We start from the raw sequence: 23,943 nt of genomic DNA, 5'->3' as shown, positions 1-23,943 counted from the left end.
ATGTAGATAATTTTTTCGCGACATGAAAACAATTAAGGGACACACAAATAGAGTTACGCAGTAAAAAATAAAAGTGTTTGGCCTCTACAAACCTAAACCCAACTGAGATGGGTGACTTGGGATGAGCCGTTGAACGAGTGTGCACATCTGTCATCAAAGCTACTTAGAAGAATCTAAAGTATAAAACATAGTTTGGTGTGTTTAACGTTCTTTTTTTACAATAATAATCCTGCATTTGTTCCAGTTTAGCTTTAATGTAAAAAAAACAAAAAAAAACAATTAGAAAGAGAAACTTTTGACTGGTACTGTCAGCAGCCTGCCTATGACAGCTTGTTGAAGATGTAAATATATAGTGTATTTTATATCTGTTACATGTTTGGAGACTTTTCAGGTTTAATATTAAAGTTAATAAACTGGGACAGTAAAAGTAAAAACAAAAAATAAACAATGGAAATCATCAGATAAGCAACACACATTGTGCAGTAAATAAAAATACAGTGAAGCTACTGAATGTATTCTGATGTTTTAGATGTTATTAATTAAAAAAAAAATACTGTATTTGTTTTGAAAGAAACTGTCTGTGCTTGTATTGGGTAGTACTTCCGTAAAAGCTAAACCATAAGTTAATTTATTTAATCTCTAAAGCCTGTTTATTTAATCTTACCTTAAATGTAATTCCTCACCCAAATTCCCTTTTAATTATCAGATAAACTGAGTAAATACTTCCTTGATGCATTTTCCATTTATTAGTTCGTGCATGCGTGTGTGATCCTAAAATATCCTTTTATCCTAAAAATTACGGGAATTCCTCAACATTCACAGAAACTGTCTAGAACAGATAAGGAATATCACGCGATGTTACATCATACAGTAAATACAATAGTTGCACAAGGAGCATAAAACTATTGAACCAGAGCGAAATGCAAACATTAACGAGGGTAGCAGGGCGTGTTAGGTGCCAGGGCATTCTGAAAGCAGACCTATCAGAGTGGACAAAAGCATAAACATTAAACATAAACATAAACATTTTTAATAATAAAAAATATTTTAGTTTTTATAATTACGAAAGAAAAAAAGTTACAGTTTTACATAATTTACTGTAAATCTGTTTATTTACATCATAAACATGCATTTGTGAGCTCTTCCTGTGCTGGTCCAGCAGATTATGTATTGGAAAAAAGCCTACATGTAAACAGTTTCAGTATCAGTAGGCGTGATAAAAAAAACTATTCTTTGTTCTTATACTACTAAACATTTTAAAATATCATACAACAAAGGATCTCACATCCACTTTTAGTAAGACTTTGTAGGCTGTTTTTTAGATGGTGTTTAAAACATTGTTTTTTAATTTTATAACGCAGTTAAGAAAAATAAAGAAATTTAACAAAACAAACTTTTGTGTTAAAAAATCTTAGGATTTAACAGTTAGAAGCTACTTTCAAATTTTCAGATTGCATTGTTCTTTATCCAAGTTGTTTTTTTTATGTTAGATCAGAGTTACATGTAAACTTTATACAAGTGTAAAACCATTAGCATTCCTCGATTCCATTTGTTTTGGTGAATAAAGCTCAAAATCCAAGTATATAATAAGTTAACTATTAACTGTTCTGAACTTTTTCAAACACATAGAAATAGAGAATTTGGTACCTCTATTCTATACTAAAAAGTTCTATACTAATTTGTTTACAGTATTTGGCTACAGTGTATATTTTATTTGATACTCAGAGTTTAATGAAATATCTGTGAGTGAAGAAATATTTAGCTTCGATTCTCTTGTCACATTATGTTAATTAATGTCTTTAATTAATGTATTTTTATGTATTTAAAATGTATATTACATTTTATTAATTATCTTCATGTGTAGGCTCAGTGTCAGCCAAAAAACTTTCGTCAGGCCTTACTCCAGATATTACTCATAGCGTTTAACTGTAAAATACAGATGCACTTAGCTGTCTTGTTTGATCCATTTCAATCACTTTCGATATGAGTGATCCTGAGACAAATATAGGATGGGTCTTGTCTGCGTGCAAGCCTCTCTTGCTTTTGATGCTAATGATGTGCTCTTCATTCTACATGATTAGAGATATCTGAGATCAAATTACTAATCGTAGCTGTAAGTGTCTAACAGCTAGGGACGGATGGGACAGATTTTTCACGTTCTGCATAGCCTTTATTAATCCCTCACTAATGTTACAATAGTAAAACTATTTACAATAGATGTTTTATAGTGTTTTAGCAGAATGTTTTATGCATATTTGAGCTGTTCATGTATATTGCGGTCATATTTTGTAATCTTTGCAAGGTTGAAAGTGTTTTAAAACATCATTGCTTTATTTGTTTGTGTGTGTAGATGCCCTGACCCCAGCCTCAAGTCCATCCTCAGGTGTGTGTGGGGCCACAGCAGGTCAGGAGGAGTTCACCTCAGCCTCCCTGAATCTGGAGTGTCGTGTGTGTTCAGATCGAGCCTCAGGATATCATTATGGGGTCCACGCCTGTGAGGGCTGCAAGGTGAGCTTTCATTTTCACTTTAGCAAAATGTGACATTTCATGATATTATTTCACCATATTTTAATGGTGATCATGAATTGTGATATTTTGCCTTCAGTTCTGTTTAGCCGTTTAATGAAACACTTCTTAAAGTACCATATATATGTTTAGACATATTGTTGCTCTAATACAATGACTAATAATTCACAGTTTTTTTTAAACATGGTAATGCACATTAAAACAGTAAAGCAGTAGACTGAATAAAGCTGTGATTTTATTATCACAGTAATTTTATTATTGATTTCATGGCTATCATTAATACAACAAAATGTTTTTCATTTTAATGAAATATGATATAAAAAAGCATAAACCATATGGTAATACGATCAGAGCTTTACTGTGTTACTCAGCCTTGCCTCGCTTATACTATTCAATATATTTAAATACTGTTTCCTTCTCATATTAAATGCACAGCTCCCTCAAACCCCTGAGATCTATTGGTTTATGTATTAAGTGTTGTAAACCGTGCTTAACTTGCAAATCAGCATATCATGTCATTAGTAGTTTTATGCTGAATGTGGATTACACCCGTCCTGCATATGGCCCTACGCCTGATATAGCCTCCATATGGAGCACTAAAGTGGGGCATCCGCTCCCACAAGCAGTACCAGGGCAAAGCAGATCAAGTTTTACTGTAAGGTTGAATGACGACTTCTCGCTTTCCTCCTTTCTGCTGTTCCTCCCGCCTGTATATTTTCTGCAGAAAGCCGTCGGCTGTCGAATGTGCAGTTACTGGTTTTCATCTACTCAACACGTTATAGCTGAAGATTTAAGATCCCAATGACTTATTAAATTTAAAAAGCTGTCCTACATACAACTCCACTGATTATCTTCTTAAACTTCTTCTAGGATCGCAATATATACAACCTACCATTAAAAAATAATCAAGAAAACAGTTCTTAAGAAATCTACCCTCAGAATGCTGGTTAAATTTGTTTAACGTTAAATACAGCTCTGGAAAAAAAAAAAAAAAGAGACCACTTAAAAATGATTAGGTTCTTTGATTTTACCAAACTGAAAACCTCTGGAATATAATCACAAGCCATCAAACCAAGCTGAACTGCTTGAATCTTTGCACCAGGAGTGGCATAAAGCTATCCAAAAGCAGTGTGTAAGACTGGTGGAGGAAAACATACCAAGATGCTTAAAAAACTGTGATTAAAAACCAGGGTTATTCCACCAAATATTGATTTCTGAACTCTTACAAATTGACTTGTCTTTGTATTATTTGAGGTCTGAAAACACTGCATCTTTTTTTGTTATTTCAGCCATTTCTCATTTTCTGCAAGTAAATTCTATAAATGACAATACTTGTTTTTGGAATTTGGGAGAAATGTTGTCTATAGTTTATAGAATAAAACGAAAATGTCATTTTACTACAGAGCTGTATGTCATTCAAATGAGTTAAATCTAATTTAAATACATTTACATACACCCTTTTTACACTAATGAAGTTAGTACTGCCATTTTACTGAGGCTGATTGGCACTGGGTTCAGTAGTACTTTAAGCCTGTCAGAACAGAGCCCAAGTTGTGCGGAAACATGGGTGGCAGACATACCTCAGTCGGGTCCTTGCACAGGTTGTGTGCCTGAGCCAAGTCACAGGGACAAAACAATGGCGGTTACAGCTGTGGACACAACCGGTGACCTCCAATTCATGCTTCCAATGTCAGAGAACATAAATGTGAGCTTGGAGGTATGCAGTGCTGTGTAATGCTGCTAGTGCTGTAATGACGAAATGGAAGAGTATGAGTGCGTCATTTAAAGTGAGGAACATGCTACATAAAAATAATTTGAAAGAGGCTTGGTTCCCTACTATATCTGGTTTTAAAACCTGATCCACAAGCTGTGTGGAATCAATATGTACTGATGTGACAGCCTCTAGTTTCTAAACAATTAAAACATTTATTAAATATGCTTATGCTGTTGATTAATGACACCTTTTACCCATGCCAAATAACTTTAACACACTGCCTGCGGTGGCTTATTGCTTTAGTATGGGGCCGTTATTTAAGTAGAGCTCAAATGACAGCCTCTCATGGAGCCGACAGTGGCCCATGCTGTTCACACACTGTGTAACCCACACACTTTGACATGCGTACTCCATCAGACACCAGCCTTTACATACTCTGTCCCTCACTGTTCCCAGCTGAACAGTCATGCCCAAGGCCCATGATTAGGCCTTTCCAGCCACGTGGCTATATCCGTGACCAGCGGCACGCTGTCTCTCTGCAGGACTCACACCCCCAACCTTCCCTGTCCTCAAATCAACCCACCCCCTCCCACTCCTCCTGTTGTCCCCCATGGATCTCCTGCCCTCACCATAATCTGCCTTTCGTAACTTTGTGGAAGAGTCTCAGGACAGAATGGCTAAACAGAAATGAAGCAATTCCTGTTTAATGGCCCATCATCTCCCTGCCAGCCTCCCTTTGGAGTGTCCACACTGCTGGCACTGCTCATTGTCGATTGACTGTACTATTTATCCAGATTGTGCAAGTTAAATGATTTCAGGTTGAGTACAAATTTCTGATTGCGTGGTCTGATGACTTGCACTTTTCTGTTGTGGACGTTATACAGTTTGATCATTGAGCCATTGGTCCAGTTTAATCTTGAAGTACTGTACATGTAATTTATTTGTAGCATGTTGCGTACATTCACTTGCTTGGAAAGAAATATTTGCGATTTATATCTTTAGACATGGGAAGGAAAACATGTTCTAGTTTGAAATATTTTTCTGTGTACAAAGGCAGAGTTCCTTTAAAAAAAACCTGAGGAAAATATAAACTGTCCAGACCACTACTGAGATGCAGGGGAAAATGTATGATGTGTTTTATTGGCCAGAGTTGTCTGGTGCTGAAGCAAGAAAATAAATATAGCTTGAAAGGTCTGTGTTCCAGACCAATACATATATTTTTGTGAAGCTGCTTTAACAAGGAGTGCGGACATATTGCTGCTCCGCTTTCAAACACAGTGTTTTTAGTGGGATCTGTGGGGCAGATGTCTGTGTAGTAAACAGAGCTGTGTGGCCATAAGCAGTGCACTCTGCAAATACAGCATTCAGTGTGTAAACAGCTTAGTATGGAGCAGCAGCAGAGACTGAATTTGTTCATAGTTGTTGTAATTTTCTGGCTGACATATCAGGTTAAACTGCACCTGTACAGCCGTTTAGCTCAAATAAAAGGAGTATATTTGATAATCTGGCTCGAGACCACCATCTCTCTTGGGTCTCTGTGTGGTTGTTTTAGTCCATATCCGAGTGCGCTTACAGTTTTCACACCAACCCAAACTAACCACACAAAGAGATTTAACTGGTCCAAATAGTTAAGAAGCAAAACTGAAAACTACTCTTTATAAAACACTGAATTTTTTTATCTACATATTTTGATGAAAAAAAAAGAATCTCTTAATTCAGTCTTAAGAATAAGCACTGTATTGTTTATCATATGACAGCCACATGAATATACATAGTAAGCATGCTTCTCAAACGTAAATGTGTTTTCTAGTAAAAGAACTATGTTTCGCTCTGGCAGATGTTCTGTGTTTTGTCTTTTTTTGAGAGGTGGGTTGGGTTTTAAACCCAGTGAACTCATGAATTCTCACTTCTGCCACCTGTAGGGCTTCTTCAGGAGGACCATCCGCCTCAAGCTGGAATATGACAAGTGTGAACGCCACTGCAAAATCCAAAAGAAGAACCGGAACAAGTGCCAATACTGCCGCTTTCAGAAGTGCCTATCTGTGGGCATGTCCCATAATGGTGAGTGTTGTGGCATCAACACACACACCTACATGTACACGCACGTACATGCAGGCAATAACAGATTATGTCCTGGCAGTAGATCCTGTTGCTGTTTGAGCTTTGGGTACAGTACATGACTTTTAAAGTTCCAGCAGATTATAAACAGACTGGGTATCTCAATTTTTGACTGAGTTTTGCTGATATGATTTTTATTAGCCGAACATGCCCCAAACTTGTCCTGCATTACCTAGAAGATGCAGAATTGAAACACTGAAGCTGATGTTATCTTCTTATTATCTCCATTCCACCTTAAACAGTGCTGTAGCTTTGGACATGTACTTGCGCCAGCGTGTAGCTGCTGCATCATTTGATGTGTAAGGTACATTTTTTAATAAGAAACGGCCTAGTAAGTAGCTTTATCAATAGCACCTCACACAATACTCGATTCTCTCTACAACTGTCGACTTTTCCAAAAGAATCTGCAGACTAGAGGCAACTAACATAGAATCTGGGATTAAATCTGGGCAGATAGCATGTAGACTTGGGCTATAAGTCATAAATGGAACAGGCCCTATTTCATGTGTCATCATTATATTCACTGCCTTTTGCAACCAGTTCTCTGGTCAGTCTGGATTACCTGATTGAAACAGACGAATCAGCTAATAGTTCATTATTTATTAATTTCTACTACAGTGGGTAAGGTGACATTGTCTTGGCCTGCTTGCTACCATGACATCAAATGACAATTACAAGTTTCCTGTTACCTCAGAGACAATGTAAACACTATTCAGGTTATCTCTGTTATGTAACCATGATAGCGTACCCACGACACATGGAGTATGCACAGCTTCACTTCCTGAAAATCACATTATCAGCTTTTCAGTTGACTCTCTCCGAGTTATTGTGCCTTTTTACAGCATCTAAAGTTGTATAAGCTAATCATCAATCAGAAGGTTCAAAGCACAAGAAACATGACGCTTAACAAAGTTTGTTATTTGAAGAGCGACCCTGCAAAGTGACCCTTCCATTGTTCTTGGTCTAAACCCCGCAGTCATGGGTCAGCTTCCATACAATGCTTCGAGTCTGCAGCTGTACACAGATCTCTGGGTTCACATGCTCAGCAGTTGGAGGACGCATGCCTTGAATCAGGTCATGCTCAAAGTCCCTGACCTTACATGCTTTTTGTGTACCAATCCCTTTTTTATGTACACTTGCAGCATGGCATGCTGACCCGGCTGTACGAAGCTTTGGCAGTTCCACACTAAAAATAGCGGAGAGGGTGCTGGTAGTCTGAGTGACATCATGGAAGAGTGTCAACACAGGTTGACGGGGCTCGCCGACTATGTGTTAGGTCAAGCTGCCAGATGGACGAGCCACGGCATGAGTTTAGAAAACTTTATATTAGTGTTTGTGTATGTTAGTGATTTAGAAGTATGTTTTATGGACTGTTCAAATCATCACAGGTTCACACTGTATCTGTGTTTTACAGACTGCTGTAAATTATTAGGCCTGCATCTGTCAGTTATAGTAATAACAAAGTAATAATTTAAATACTATTGACAAAAATGCTTACTTAAATTAATTTTTTTAAATGCTTATCAAAAAAAAATCCCTTTACAGTTAAAGCTAAATCATACTTATCTTTGACAAATTTCAAAATGCTTTCTTGGTAAATAACACAAGTCTTAAAACCTTTTATTGATTTATTTAAAAACACTTTAAATCCTTTAAAAAAATGAGTAAAAACTGCATATAATAAATATGTCTGTTCACCAGGCTCTCTTTCTTGCATAAAAGAAGACTGTAAAAGGATTTTAAATGTGCATTATTAATAAGCTAGTGTCCAATTACAAGTGATAGAATGTAGGAATATGTAAACAATTTCATTTTAAGCATTTTTAAATTTTAGCTACTTTACAACTTTTTGCTTCACTGCCTCCCCTTAAGTAAGGACATTCTATTCTCACATTAACCAAGTGGTCTGGCTCAGGTTCAGTGGTCACAGGATTGAAACTATACCTCCACGTCTTCATGCGGTCACTCTGACTCATTCTTGTGCTTCAGCCAGCAAGGCATGTATCCTAATATGATCTTCCACAGAACACTTCTGCTTAAAACCACCCATCCCAGTGTCATCACCAGTAAGAATTTAATTTTCTTAGTTTGAGGTTTTTGTTTGTTTGTTTGTTTGTTTTGTTTTTTAAGAATACATCTATTTTACACCAGACTGTAATGAAATTAAGATGTTAGATGTTTGTACCAAAACAAAGATAAAGGATAGATTGTGAAATGTGCTAAAATCTTATATCTTATAACGGTGTATGTAACTTATATAAAGTATATATTAGTGGAACCGTATTTTTCACATTATAATGTGCACCGTATTATAAGGTGCACCATCAATGAATGTCTATTTTCTGGTCTACTTTCATACATAAGGTCACTATTGGGCTCATTTTACGAGACACTGTAAGGAACTTCTATTTCAGCAGGTCTCACCGCTGAGTGGAGGTGAGGTGGGGTGTAGCTAACTAAGTTAAATAAAGCTAAGCGAAGTAAACAAAACTGTAATAAAAAAAGACTTTCTTTTAAAGTCAAACGAGCGCTGGATGTAAATCTACACGGATTTCTCTCCTGAAAACTGTTTATTTGGGTGAGTAAAGCACTTTTGTTTATTCACAGTAAGCTTAGATTCCCAAATTTCTCCAGCACTAGGCACTAGCCACTTAGGCATTAGCCTAAGTGGCTAACCGCTCCAGCAGTGCTAGCTGGGGTTAGCAGCAGGCCACAGGCCGATAATACTCCCCTCTGAATGGGGAAATAGCGGTTAGTGGCTAATGCTAATGCTACTCCAGCCCCAGTGCTGGAGAACTAAACTGAAACTCCTGTATAACACTGCAATTTGGAAGAGTGGTTTTACCGCTCCTTACAACCTGACTGGTAAAATTCATACATAAGGCGCCTTATAGCGCCTTATAGTGCGAAAAATATGGTATATTTGTGGTATTTCATTAAATCAGGAAACTGCACTGGATTATGTTTAAGTTTTTGTGTTTTTTTATTAAATTGCACATTGTTGGTAACCTGCATATCACAAGTAAAATTACAACATTGCCTAAAATAGTTTAGAACATGTTTTTTGTCTTTAAAAGTACAGTGTAGATAGTTAAAGTGCTGTGTTCCAGCTTATTAGTTAGACATGGTAGTGCTTTGGGCAGACTGACCAAAGCCTCATCCTCTCAGAGCCAGCTTAGCAAATGTGCTTATGCTGAGCTGCATCTGACACGTCTGCTGATGCTCCTTCTGCAACAACAACCCTGTGTATAATGGAACATCTCGTTAGCTACAAAATGTAAAGGCTTTATTTATGAATTTTACTTACTGTGCATTTACTTAAATAAAAATGTAGAATTGGTTTTCTTTGAGCAAGTGACTTGAATTGCGTGAAGGGTAACATGCAGTATGCAGACAACAGTGTTCTGTGTTGTTTAAAGGCTAGAGGTGTGTGTGTGTGTGTGTGTGTGTGGTGGGCTTTGTGTCAAAGAGAACCGGTTTACAGGCAGACCAGAGATAATCTGATTAGCCTCTGAGATTTTACTGTCTAAGTACAGCATTGGATCACTTTTCAGGTCCATGTGTTCAGAGTGTTTGAATGCAGTGTGCACTACTGAAGAACATGCGCAGTGCTAAAGCAAAGGTTTATCATAGAGTAAATAGATGGCACCAGCTCTGATTCTGATGTGCATTATGGACTTTATCAAAGTCGTTGTACACCTAAGGGACATCAGTTGACCTATGGAAGGAAATAACCGGTCAATAACCTTTCATTGCTGGTAGAATAATTCTGAAATGCCAGTGGAAATCTTACATCATCCTATACTGGGTCATTTTGTCCTTTTCAGATGATAACATGCAATGGTTTCTCCATCTGGACAGAATCCAGCTTGAAATGTGTGTTACACAACTCCTTGGGGTCTACTACCAAGACAACAGACATCCACAAGATGTGCAATATGTTTATTTGAACTTGCAATCATTTTCCCTTAAGTTTGATTTGAATCTCTGAAGTGCAGGAGGAGTTTCCAATGTGAAATTGTTTGTTTCCACATGACCATGGCCGAAGTCTGTTCAGACAATTGTTTAATCTGTGCAGAGTCCTCTTAAGCAAGAATAAAGTGATATCGATAGTCAATGTGAATATCAAATTTCAAGAAATGTTAAAACCAAGATGGACATTCAGTGTCTCACAGTTTATTCCAACCATACACTAGACGATTTAAGAAAAAAGTCAAATTACAAAAAATACTTTTGTTTTGTTTGTAATGGTGAAATTGTTTAGTGTCACTGTAAGACATCAATTATATATATATATATATATATATATATATATATATATATATATATTTTTTTTTTTTTTTTTTTTTTATTATTATTATTATTATTATTATTATTTATTACTTTGCAATTGTGTTTAAAGATGACATCTCTACATTTTCCGAATATTATAAATATTTTCTGGGGACAGTTAAAAATGTGTCACAGAGGAAGTGATGTAAGAACTGTAGGTTTTTCTGTAAAGCTGGGTCTAGCACTGCGATCACTGAATTTTCAAACAGTCCTGTGTCATTTTGATGATCTCTTTAAATACATTAACAAGCCAGTATGAAACCCTGGAAGGAAAACTTTCCGTTTTAAAGATCACATCCCAAATCTGGTTTAGTTTAATGGTTTGTAATTTGTCTATAGCAGTAAACATAATAAAATTTCTTTCAAAATGTCAGATATTTATCTGTGTGAGCCTGAAAGGGAAAATGAAAACTGAAACTAAGGGAGTATTATCTGTTTTACACACAGCTATCCGCTTTGGCCGAATGCCCCAGTCAGAGAAGCTGAAGCTGAAGGCTGAGATATTAACAGGCGAGAAAGAGGTGGAGGATCCTCGGCTGGCCGACCAGAAGACTTTAGCCAAGCAGATCTACGAGGCTTACCTGAAGAACTTCAGCATGAACAAATCCAAAGCACGGACCATCCTAACGGGCAAGACAAACACACCTGTAAGATTAACCTACATTGCGTTCTGAGTGTCATGCAGCTCTACTTTAACTATTAAAACTAAAAGCAGTAGAGCCAAAGATTGTTCCTTTTAAATTGCAAAAAGCAGTAGAATTCCTGAGCTGGCAGGGTACAAAATACTTAAATTTGTTCCCTTAAAATACCTATAAAATACTTAAATTTGTACCCTTAAAATTTGCTTGCATGATTATCCCTGCAACTGTCTGGAAGCTTTGTTGAATGCAGTTGCTTTGAATGCAGTTGTAGTTGATCTTGACAGTATTTTATAAATTAACAAAAGGAACAAAAACATATACTCAAAAACTTTTCCTGGAGCAATTTATTCACATTAACCTAAATTAAAAGTTGATTTTAAAAGTCTTTGGAACACCTGCTTATTCATTGTTTATTCCAAAGTTAAGGGTTTTAAAAAAAGAGTTCATCCTTTGTTGGAGTAATGCCAGTTTCACACTACACAACCTTTTGGGTCTTCAGTTGTTGCCAGCAGTCTTTCACACTACATGACTGATCGGTGACATGGGGTCACAAATGTGGTTTTCTCTTTCTCCGTAATTCCATCGGCTGTAGGTATCTGCCGCTCCTGACTTCTAGTCACTGACTGGGTCAGATATATAGCATGCCATATATTTGCCAGATGTCTCCAACTGGTCAGAGATCAGTCAGCAACAGATCGGCAAGCGTCTTTTAGTAGTTCACACAGTCATGCGGATAAGTGAGCACAGAGAGATCCCCAAACTGCCTTCGTGTTTTTTGACGGTGATCAACGAAAAACTCTCTTCAACTGAAAAACTGGGCTAAAATTATGTAGTGTGTATCTGGCATAACTGTCTCTACAGTCCAGGGAAAGCTTTCTACAAGGTGTAATTATTAAATTGCATTCAGCAAAAGAACAGGATGTTGGATTATCAGAATCCCATCTGATCCCCAACACATCCCAAAAGTATTAAATGGAGTGCCATCATTCCAGAGAACACAGACACACTATGCATATATACAGTGTGTCTAGTCCTTGTAGTAATGACAGGATTAGATAAACATGAACAGAAGGAGTCAAGTGGATTTCAGTTCTTTTTGTTATTTAATGAAGAACTCATCAGACAAACTAGGGGTTGGAGAGGTTTGGAAATGGTTAACGCTTTAATTCAACAAATTTGCTTTGAATATAATTTTTATCAGCCTTTTGCCTTTTATACTATACTGTATGTAATATCCATAAATCATCTATAAGGAGTGGCTGAATTCATGAATAACCCCAGATTCCAGTGGCTCCATTTACAGGGTGTGGATAAAGGCCAGGGAGTGTATAGGTCCACTTCACAAATACCGTCCCTACTCGCATCTGCAACACTAGCATGATTGTTGGTTCCATCTGACTGTAGATCTCTGTGCTCTCAAGTCCCTGGGACATTACCCAGCTGTTTGGTGTGATTGAGGCTAGGCTAAAGAGACTCTTTCATCCTAGCATGTTCTCACACAGTACACTCTTTCTCTCCTTAAAAAAAGGATGTTAGGGTGTCAAACGTATCTCTTCTGTAAGGGAAGCTGGACATTTTCCAGTGATTTAATCTAACTTAGTTTCTTCAGCTTCGCTGGGTGGTACTTCACAGATGTTTTACTTCATAGCTTATACTGATCTGACTTTTCATACTTTTCCACAAAAGATACTTGTTTTGTTGCTTGTTGCTGTGTAATATAGTCCCTGAAACTGCTCAGTTCTGTGTAAATAATGCAGTCACATGCATGTGCTGAATATTTATGTATGATGGTTAAGTGAGCCTATCTTATGTTAATGTAAATTTCAACCACTGGAAGCTACACTGCTGTAAACAGAACGGTATTGTTTTGTAACCCGTTTAAAAGCTTCCTATAGCCTGTTTATGATTAGAGGGTCAAGCATAGCCTGACATAACCTTAGGTTGATGTACAGCAGCAGGTGGCAGGCTGTGGGAACTTGAATTGTTTTTGCCATCATGTGAGGCTCGAAATCCAAAGGAGTCAAAAGTATTCCCATTTTCCATTCATTAAATAGAAAAATAGATTCTAAGGTTTAAAAATACTTCTGTATAAGTTAAAGTAAACTCAAACCTTTTACTTAAATAAAAGTGTAAAATTAATCAAAATCAAAACGACTTTTATACTTTTAAAGTATAAAAGTAAAAGTAATGTAAGGGGGGCCTATAGTGCACTACTTTGCTGAATGCAATCAAATGCTCACAGCAGTGTGTCAAAATCTAGAGAGAGTAGAGATACTTACTCAAAACAAAGCAGCCTCAACTTTTTTATTTTATTAATAATAAGCAGATGTTCCAATACTTTTGTCCATATACTGTATATTGGTTTGGAAAGCAGGGAAGCTTTGTCTGAGAACTTATATAGTGCCTTTCCTAAACCCAATGATATAGCTGCTGAGAGTAACATGTTTTAACAGTAATTTAAAAAATGTTGCAGTTGCAAAAAGGAGGAGGAAGGGAGCTCAGACAGGAGGAGTGGAGACAGCAGGAAGGACAATGAAACAATTAAATAAAATACTTTAGAAAGATTTGCTGTCTGATTTATCTAATATTTTAAATAGCCCTTAAAACTCTATATAAATATAAAGTCATTAAAATAGGCCTTTGTAATGACAAACACAAATGTGCATTCAGTTTAAAGTAGAGCTGGGCAATGTGATGATATTTAAATAGTTTTTTATCAGAAAATATTTATATCGGCATATTGCTTCCATCAGTGCACTGTAATTGAAAAATAATTTAAAGTGATTTATGTCCTACTTTCATTATAACTAGAGAGAGTTTTGATTCTCAGTCTGTCACTGTTGTTTTCTAGCCTTTTGTCGTCCATGACATGGAAACTCTGCAGCTGGCTGAGCAGACTCTGGTGGCTAAGATGGTTGGTACTTCAGGAGGGCTGCTCAATAAGGATGCAGAAGTTCGCATCTTCCACTGCTGCCAGTGCACATCTGTGGAGACAGTCACTGAGCTCACAGAGTTTGCCAAGTCCGTGCCAGGCTTCTGCACTCTGGACCTGAATGACCAGGTCAGTCCTAGCAATTACAATAAATATGAACATCATTTTAAGAATTAGAATAATACACTTACAACCAATTTGTTACAGGTGTGACATCAGCTGCATTACAGTAGGATTATTGAGAGAATATGTGGAGTTACAACCTACATCAGATATTCGTTATTGGTTCTGTGCGTCAGAAAGCTAAAATGTCAAAGGCATACAGAATTGTATCATCTGCATATAAATGCATAAAAGCATTGCCAGCATCAAAAGGAACATTGTTGATATACAGAACCAGTAAAAGGTTTTGGACACACCTTCTCATTCAATGTTATTCTTTATTTCTTTATACATTTTTTTCGTACATTGTGGATTAATATTAAATAAATTACAACAATTAAAGGACACATATGGAATTCTAAAGTAAACAAAAAAGTGTTTGTCCTCCACAATCCCCTGATCTAAACCCAACTGAGATGGTGATTTAAGGTGATTTAGAGTGAGCTAGAGCTTCACAGCATGAAGGAAAAGCAGCAACTATTCTTCAGCCCCTCCAGGAACTCCTTCCTTCAAGATGCTGAAAAAAATATTCCAGGTGAATCTACCTCATTACGACACTGAGATTAAAACACCAAGAGTGCAGATCTGTCCTTAAAGCTAAATGTGCTACTTAGAGGAATCTAAAGTACCGTATTTTTCGGACTATAAGGCGCACCGTATTATAAGACGCACTATCAAAGAACACCTATTTTCTGCTATTTTTCCATACATAGGGCGCATCGCATTATAAGGCGCGTTAAGTGACACTAGAAAGGGTGCCTATATCAAAGTGAACAGGGGTGGCGCCATGTTTCCCTTCCCCCACCGGGGGTGGTCGCTTGCCGGTGGAGCGTCTCAGTATATATAAATCTAGCTCTTTCAAAGTCAAACGAGTGCTGGATATTAATCTACACAGATTCCTCTCCTGAAAACTGTTTATTTGGGTGAGTAACGTGCTTCAGTTTATTTACAGTAAGCTTAGATTTCCAGATGTCCACTAAGGCTTGCTGCACCAGCGTTAGCATAGCTATCCGCTAGCACGCTAGCTAGTCACCTAAACTAGTAAAGTTAACCCAAACTTAAACGACAGCGTTACACTGAGTAATCCTGCGTGTTCTGGTAAGACAGTGAGATATTAGCTAGCGATTCGTCCCCCGTAGCTTGTTTTAACACTGTAAACAAGCAGATTACAGGCTGATAAAACTCACCTCTGAGAGAGTTAGCGCTTAGCATCTAGCTAATGCTAGCCAGGCAAAGCAGCACAGACTTACAGGCCGATAACTCACCTCTGAACGGTGAACGCTTAGCGATTAGCATCTAACTCTAATAATACTGCTCCAGCAGTATTAAAAGTGCTAAATTTAGAAAATACTGATCTCTGAACAGTGAAAAAGCTAGCTAGCTAAGCGGTTAGCATCTAGCTAATGCTATTGCTGCTCTGCACGGAGTGTGTGTTTACTGCTCCTTACACCTGACGGGTAAAATTTTGATAATACTGATCTCTGAACAGTGAATAAGCTAGCTAATGCTATTTGCTGCTCCAGCCTCGGAGCTGCACGGCTCTGGACTCTGTATAGCACTGAAACTCTGTATAACGCTGCACGGAGTGTGTGTTTACTGCTCCTTACAACCTGACGAGTAAAATTTAGATAATACTGATCTCAGTGAATAAGCTAGCTAGCTTAGCGGTTAGCATCTAGCTAATGCTATTGCTGCTCAGCCTCGGAGCTGCACGGCTCTGGACTCTGTATAGCACTGAAACTCTCTATAACGCTGCACGGAGTGTGTGTTTACTGCTCCTTACAACCTGACGAGTAAAATCCATACAAAAGGCGCACCGTATTATAAGACGCACTGTCAATTTTTGTGAAAATTAAAAGTTTTTAAGTGCGCCTTATAGTCCGAAAAATACGGTACAAAACATATTCTGCCTTGTTTAACACTTTTTGTTTAAAAATCATTTCACGTGTTCCTGTATAACATTTAATGTCTTCAATATCAAATTTACAGTGTCAAAAAATAGTAAAGAAGAAGAAAAAAAATCAGAGAGAAGAGTTGTGTCCTAACTTTTGACTGGTACTGTAGGTAAATTATTATTGTACTACAGTACCTAAATAAAGGATTGTTTTTATCTAGTTATATAGTATATAATAAATATTCAGTGGTATACTATTGTGTTGCTCAGAATGAACTGTTTCGTTGTTCGAGCTTTTCTTAGTTTACTGTTTCACAATATATTAAACACAGCTATTCCTCTCCTTTAGGTCACGCTGCTGAAGTACGGTGTGTATGAGGCACTGTTTGCCATGCTGGCCTCCTGCATGAATAAAGACGGGTTGCTGGTTGCCTATGGCAGCGGCTTTATCACAAGGGAGTTCCTGAAGAGCCTGCGACGGCCGTTCAGTGAAATGATGGAGCCTAAGTTCCAGTTCGCCATGAAATTTAATGCTCTGGAACTGGACGATAGTGACCTGGCTCTGTTTGTGGCTGCTATCATCTGCTGTGGAGGTGAGGTTCAACAAGGTTAAGATTACCTTGATACTGACTTTAATTTGTAGTTCTTTTGTTATTCTATTACCTGTGCCATAATGTTTGTTATGTCGGTGTACATTGTGATGCTTAGATCTGAAGATTATACACTGACAGGGAAAAACCTTTCTCTTGATATGACAACTAGAAAAGACTTGTGGCTGATTCCACAATGTTCACCAAATGATGTTGAGGTGGTGTTCTTTTATCATATTTTTATAGCCTTTTTTATAGTCTAATTAAACTCTATCCCAGGGTATTTGTGGGTATTTAAATTCTGTGACTTCCAGTCTCAAAAACAAGGAAAGGGAAACTAGGAAATGAAGTTGTGGTCAATTGAAGGTTAAAAATAAATCTGTCCCAAAATAATTTGTGATTTACTAAAGCACTGTTTTTCTAATGTAATGAACCTTAACGAGGTCATACATTTACACCCTTACCACTCACTTTGAGTTAAAAAAAAAATAAAAGACTAGAAGAATTTGGCGTACAATATTGCATTGTACGCAATTGTGTTGTTTGTAGCAAAAGTCAAATTCACAATGTTCTTTGTTCTTATTTTTCATTAAATATCTACTAGAGACAGATCTGTTCAGTATCATTTATTTTACTTGAACCTTGGATATATGGAGTGCATTATTAGTAACATGATATGTTGGGTGATTGACTTTTTTTGCAATCTGGTGATAATCTCAGTTTGGGGTGTGCCATATAATTTCCTATCAATAATATTGCGAAATAAATTGTAATATTTTTTATTGCAGTAGTGTATTCTTGATTTTTTTGTTCATGTCAATGTTTTGATATGTGGTCAAGAATATCATTACTGCAAAATACCCTGAAATTTCATTATATTAGACAGCATTTTGTGTACAGTACTAAGCAACTCAAGTAACAGCTACCCTTCCTGTCCCTCAGATCGACCGGGTCTGGTGAACGTCCCTCACATTGAACGAATGCAGGAGAGGATCGTCCATGTGCTGTATCTGCACCTTCAGAACAACCACCCAGACAATGCCTTTCTCTTCCCCAAACTGCTACAGAAACTAGCGGACCTGCGGCAGCTGGTCACGGAACATGCGCAGCTAGTGCAGGAGATCAAGAAGACTGAGGACACTTCACTGCATCCCCTACTGCAGGAGATCTATAGAGACATGTACTAAAGGATACTCCTGCGGCTAACCACTAAGTACTTGGCCCTCCCGAGGGACATGCTGAGCAAGGATCGAGTTCAGCCCTTTTCCAGATGATTGAGGGCTTTTTCGGGAACGCACAGGCACCGTTTGTTCCTCCAACAAAAGTATGGACAAGCTCTCAGGGGCCTCCTGAACGTGTCCCTGATGAAGGCACACTGTGCCCTGTCTGAAGGGTTGCTAATAAACCGTTACAGTTAGGAGACAGTGGTGTCCAGGACAAGACACAAGTCAGCTGGCTGTACAGAAAAGATTGTTTTTCGAGGTTTCGAATGTTCAGGTCTTAGAGGGATTTCGCTTTGGAAAGAGTCAGATTTGGGACAGCAGACCACTGTGTCGCTGTGCTTTTAAGAACTTGTGGTTTATGATCTTTTCTAACATGCACTTTGACCTGCATGGACATCATTGTGAGCCAGAGACTATGAAAACAGGCCTGGAAGTCGGAACTCTATACAGCAATATGTCTTTTAAATGGAAATAAGGTTGTATTCGGGTAACACAGAGTTTTTGTAGTCTTTGTGATCTGTGTACAGAAAAACACACACACAACTACATAATCATGAATTGTGGTGCATCAAGTCTAGACTGATTACTTAAATGCATTCAGAGAAAGTATCTGATAGATGAACTCCAGAACACCCAAGTGACTTCAGAGTAGACCTATGGTTAGTACTAGGGCTGTAACAGTACACAAAAGATACGGATCAGTCCACAACGCAGTTTGGACCTCCAGGTTCAATACAAGTACAGCACTGAAGAAGAAAACATAAGGGCGTTTTCACACCTGTAGTTCGTTTCTCTGGTCCAAAACAGTTGATGAGTTTGTTTACTTGGAGCTTTTTACCCACTCGGTTTGGTTTGTTTTCACACAAGCACAAACCTAAAAGCACCAGAATGCGAACTGTCTGATGCAGGAGCAAGGAAGTAAATATAGCAAGAAGGTTCTGAAAAACACTGAAAAAAAAAAAAAAAAGGCATCCACACAGTTGTTGCAGAAAGCAGAGTTAAGTGGGCGTGAGCACTGCACATACAACATTCAGTGTAAAAAACAGTTTAGCATGAAGCAGCAGCAGTGCCAGTGTTTGTTCACAGCTATGGTAATTATCTGGGTAATTAATCAGGTTAAACAGCATCTGAACAGCAGTTTAGCTCAAATATGAGGAGACTAAACGTGCACTTGATTCAGATCAACACTAGGGGAACTCGGCTCATGTAGGTGATGACAGGAGGACATAGTAAAGTTATGTGCATTGGTTAAGACTATGGTTCAGACTTTAAGGTGTGAAATGCCCTTTTGTTTGTTACAGTTTGTTCCATCTAGTGCGATTAGTGTGTCGTTAATCATGCTGTAAATTGTAAACGTTAGGATGATCCGTGTCAAAAAACTACAGTTACTATAACAATACCCCTAAGCCTCTACAGTTCCCACAATACCATATAGTTTCAGGGTGGCACACATACTTATGAAACCACTGCATTTACACAGTATTTAATATTTCGGTATTCAGTACACGGTACTGTATACACGTGACCTCTATACTATGAGGGTTCATTATAAATACATGTACTGTTACACCCCTAGTAAGTACTGCAGTGGACTCTTTTAAAGAATTGACAGGGATATTATAATGATGTGTTTTCTAAACAGTGCTTCCAATGTATTCCTCACGTTTTATAAAATGCACCTGCTTGTTTAGCATTTACCGTAGGTCTTGTGCCACACGCAACAGCCAAACAAATGTGTTTGTGGATTATCACTTGGGAGTTGTAAAAAAAAACAGACCTGTTGGAGAAAGAGTGCTGAGTTAGGGTCAGTTATTGCTTCTCTTTCAGTTATGGCTGTTCTTACGTCCCGTTAGTTTGCTCAGGTCCAAACAGAATAAGTTTGCTAGATGTCAGTGCATCAGTGGCAGGCGGACATTGATCGTGGCGTAAATAGTGAAGTTAAAACACTCCTTTTTGTAAGCAAAACTTGCTGCAAAAAAAAAAAAAATTAAAAACAATGTCTTTGCTTCAGAAATTGCAGTTTGCTGTCCCGTTTTTAGCCAAACCGGCTTCATTCTTAAATGAAATAGATTAGTGTGCCCACAGTTTAGATACAATAATGCTTATCCAAGTCTGACTAGTGAAGTGGACTTGCATCTATGCAAGCACAAAATGCTTTCCCCCAAATCGAATAGTGACGCATATTCCGTCTCTACCATTACCTTTACACAAAGCATGTCTAAAATGTGTCAGATTGTGACCATGCAGAGGCAAGAAGGCAATTTTTACTAATGCATTATGGGGCAGTTTCCCAGAAAAAAATTAAGCCTAGTCTTGGACCACAGAGCAGTTTGAGATTTTTAATTAAAAGAAAAATATATTCTCTGATTAGGCTTAATCCTTAAGAATCCAGACACTCTGTATAACTTGTATGAATCATGGATGCAGGAGTTTGACTGTATAATTTGTATAACTTCTCTGTCTCTATTAGGGGTGGGACAAAATATTGATACTGCGATATATTGTATCTGTTTAATTTGCAATACGATACTTGGCGTCGAATATTAAGATATTTATTGAAACATCGGCTCTCTAAAGTCCCTAACACTCTCCCCCAATTTGACTTACTAAAGTTACTGCTTCATTACTCCACATGGTGGCGCTTATCAAATAAATATGGTAAAGCTGCGGTGAAGAATACTGGTGTGAAACTGGCACCAATAAATCCATGATTCCTGTATTTTAGGATTATTTCATCCTCTTCAGTGAATTATCTAAAGAATTGTCTTGCGATATATATTAAGTATCGCAGAATCACAGTATCGTGATATCGATATCGTGGGCAACATATCACAATAATATCATAATAATGATATTATAATAATTATAATAATGTGGAGCAGCCAAGCATGATTTAGAGTAGTGTTTCTCATCATGGGTTCTTAAGGCCAACTGCCCTGCTCATTTTAGTGCATTTCTTGTTCAAACACATCCACCTTGACTCAATAATAATTAGCTAATTATCTAATTAGTTGGATCAGGTGTGTTGGAAAAAGAAAATAGACCAGACAAGTTCTGATATGAACACTTTCTGTGGTAGATATGCTATGGAGCATAAACTCAACTAGCACTGAACTGTGGAGCAGTGGAACTGTGACCATTTAATAGTTTTTTAAACAATGCTCTTGTGACTGAAAGCAATCAAATCCTTACAGCACTGTTTTGACATCTAGTGCATTGCCAGAAGAGCAGAATCAAAGGGGGCAGATGAATTAACTTTGGATGCCTTGAATAAGTTGCAGGACGTGCAATGTCATGTGCAACTTAAATATTTTTTTTTGCTGTTTGATAGGGAGGGAAATTCAGATTTAGATATCTATCATTCCATAGCATATCTACCAAAGGCAGATTTTACTGCTGTATAATATTTATTTTATTCCAGTATTGGATACATGGAAAACTTTGTTAATATCAGGACCATTAAATTGTGGAGAAATATGTCAAAAATTCCTGCGTTTCTAGGATCACACTAAATATCTCAGACAAACGAAATATCGCAATGTCATTATTGGTCATTTTCACTCTCTGAATTCCCCTTTCTCGCTTCTGCTGGATCACACCTTCACAGGGCTCTCTCTCTCTCAGACTATGCCGTCTTTACAAAAATTACAAAAGCTGACCTTGTCTTTGGATGAAACACAAACACACAAACATCCTCACGCAGTACAGCCTAGAAACCCTTAAGTGTTGCACAGAGGGTACTTAGTCAGTCAGTTTTTAGGCACCACATGCTTTTAAAGGCAAACCCAAGAGTTTGATTCAGTGAAAATTGATTAAAGAGAGAAAGAGAAACACCCATCAGTTACGCATATGAAAATAAAAACATCATCAGCATGTTGCACAGAGCACAGTAGATTTCTAATGGCAATAATAGTTCTTTACTGAAGTGAAGTGTGGGTGAAATTCTAATAATAGGATTAGGATTAGGGGGTTTTCTTCAATGTCAGTCTGTCTCAGAAACCACGGTGCCTCTTCTTGCCTGCATTATTATAACAGGTCAGGAAAATGTGGGGAAAGTTGAAATTCCATACATTTAATGCCATAAATCAATCAAAACTTAATGCAGTAAAATATGCTATTTTTGTGAAGGCGGGTTTAAGGTTTATTAAGCTTCTGGGTGTTGAGGCCTGGTGCAGACTCCTGGATTTATATGGGTTTGGGACATTAATTGCAGCATTTTTTTTAATAGACATTTGTACAGTTGTTACTTTAAACAATATATAATTAAGGGAGTATTCATCTTAGGCTAGCAGGTTCAACTGTGCATCTCTCAAAGCTCTATCAGAAGCCCTGTAATTAACATTAAGTGTTAGCCACAATTTATTGAACTGCTTATGCAATTGTACCCATAACTGCATTTAAACATGTTTTGTATAGTTAATGCATACAAATGAAATGTCTGCTGACATGCGGAGATGCCCCATTGCACTTTTCATTTTAGTTTAAACGCATTTCCAGCTGCACATTGTGTCAAATGTACAGTATGTATTCATGTCAGTGTGTGTGAAGCCTCACAGATTGTTCAGAACACAGCAGTTATGGACCTTAATCATGTGGTGTATACTGTATATATACAGAAGCTCCTGATAATGCTAACTATGTTCTTGTCTGTGTAAAATCTGTGTTGAAATTTGTGGGAATTGCATTAAGAGTCATTCCATGTCAAATGCAGTGAAAAAACTTGGATACTGGAGGGATACAGTAGGATACTAGTAGTTTTTCATTTGAAACAGATGGAAAGAAAAGACATCAACTTTCTGAATCAGTTTCTGATTTTGCTATTTATATGTATATGTATTTGCAGAAAATGAGAAATGGCTTAAATAACAAAAAAGATGCAGATCTTTAAGACCTCAAATAATGCAAAGAAAAAAGTTCACATTCATAAAGTTTTAAGAGTTCAGAAATCAATATTTGGTGGAATAACCCTGGTTTTTAATCACAGTTTTCATGCATTTTGGCATGTTCTTCTCCACCAGTCTTACACACTGATTTTGGATAACTTTATGCCACTCCTGGTTCAACAATTCAAGCAGTTCAGCTTGGTTTGATGGCTTGTGATCATCCATCTTCCTCTTGATTATATTCCAGAGGTTTTCAATTTGGTAAAATCAAAGAAACTCATCATTTTAAGTGTTCTTGCAGAGCTGTATATATTTTGTGGAGTGTCATCATTTACCTATCATTTAATGCTTAGTAATTTTTAAGAAATGCCTTAGATTTGGCCCAAACAAGGGATGTACCAAACATTTTGCCAACAAAATTATTCTAGTAAAAAAGTTTAGGCTTCTTAATTTCAAGTTTCATCTTGTTGCAGACTATGTGATGAAGACAGCACAACTAAAACCAGCTTTAATCCAAGTCAAAATACCTCCAATATTTACAGCAGCTGATTTTTGCTACTTTGACATGGCATGACCCGAAAGCATGGCTCAGTCATTTGTATGGTTTATAATTTGTGTCATATTGTCTAAAGTTGCATTGAATACACTAACTACTCACAAATGTCTCTGAAACTGTAGGATGAAAAGTAAAACTGCATTAACATTTCCACACAAACAAACAAAAATACAGGCAGAAAAGCCAAAACAATGCTGTTGTGTTCATTCCTGCTGTTTCTGTCTTCTAGCCAAGTTCTGTTCTCAGTACAGACAAATCCGTGCAGGCTCAGACTTGTTGCACATGAATATATTAGCCTGTTGCAGAGATTTCAGTTACTTGTAGACAATATTTTACCCTGTATCACCAGCGGCTCCTTTTACAGGTTCCAGT

General features: G+C 37.4%; 1 protein-coding gene across 1 annotated transcript in view; it reads left to right on the top strand.

The window, feature by feature from the left end:
- The window catches only part of pparab (peroxisome proliferator-activated receptor alpha b), a 42,181-nt gene extending 18,418 nt beyond the window's left edge, over positions 1 to 23,763 (top strand). Inside the window, exons 3-8 of the mRNA XM_007231582.4 lie at positions 2,351 to 2,508; positions 6,163 to 6,301; positions 11,138 to 11,337; positions 14,183 to 14,392; positions 16,669 to 16,912; positions 17,852 to 23,763. Coding sequence (XP_007231644.3) covers positions 2,351 to 2,508; positions 6,163 to 6,301; positions 11,138 to 11,337; positions 14,183 to 14,392; positions 16,669 to 16,912; positions 17,852 to 18,096 — 1,196 coding nt within the window. The 3' untranslated portion in view covers positions 18,097 to 23,763. The remainder of the gene's footprint in view (positions 1 to 2,350; positions 2,509 to 6,162; positions 6,302 to 11,137; positions 11,338 to 14,182; positions 14,393 to 16,668; positions 16,913 to 17,851) is intronic.
- Positions 23,764 to 23,943: the final 180 nt, after the last annotated feature.

This window comes from Astyanax mexicanus, chromosome 2 (genome assembly GCF_023375975.1).
Source record: "Astyanax mexicanus isolate ESR-SI-001 chromosome 2, AstMex3_surface, whole genome shotgun sequence".
NCBI lineage: Eukaryota > Metazoa > Chordata > Actinopteri > Characiformes > Acestrorhamphidae > Astyanax > Astyanax mexicanus.
The sequence above is the reverse complement of the archived record's forward strand: the minus strand, read 5'-3'. Positions and strand labels throughout refer to the sequence as shown.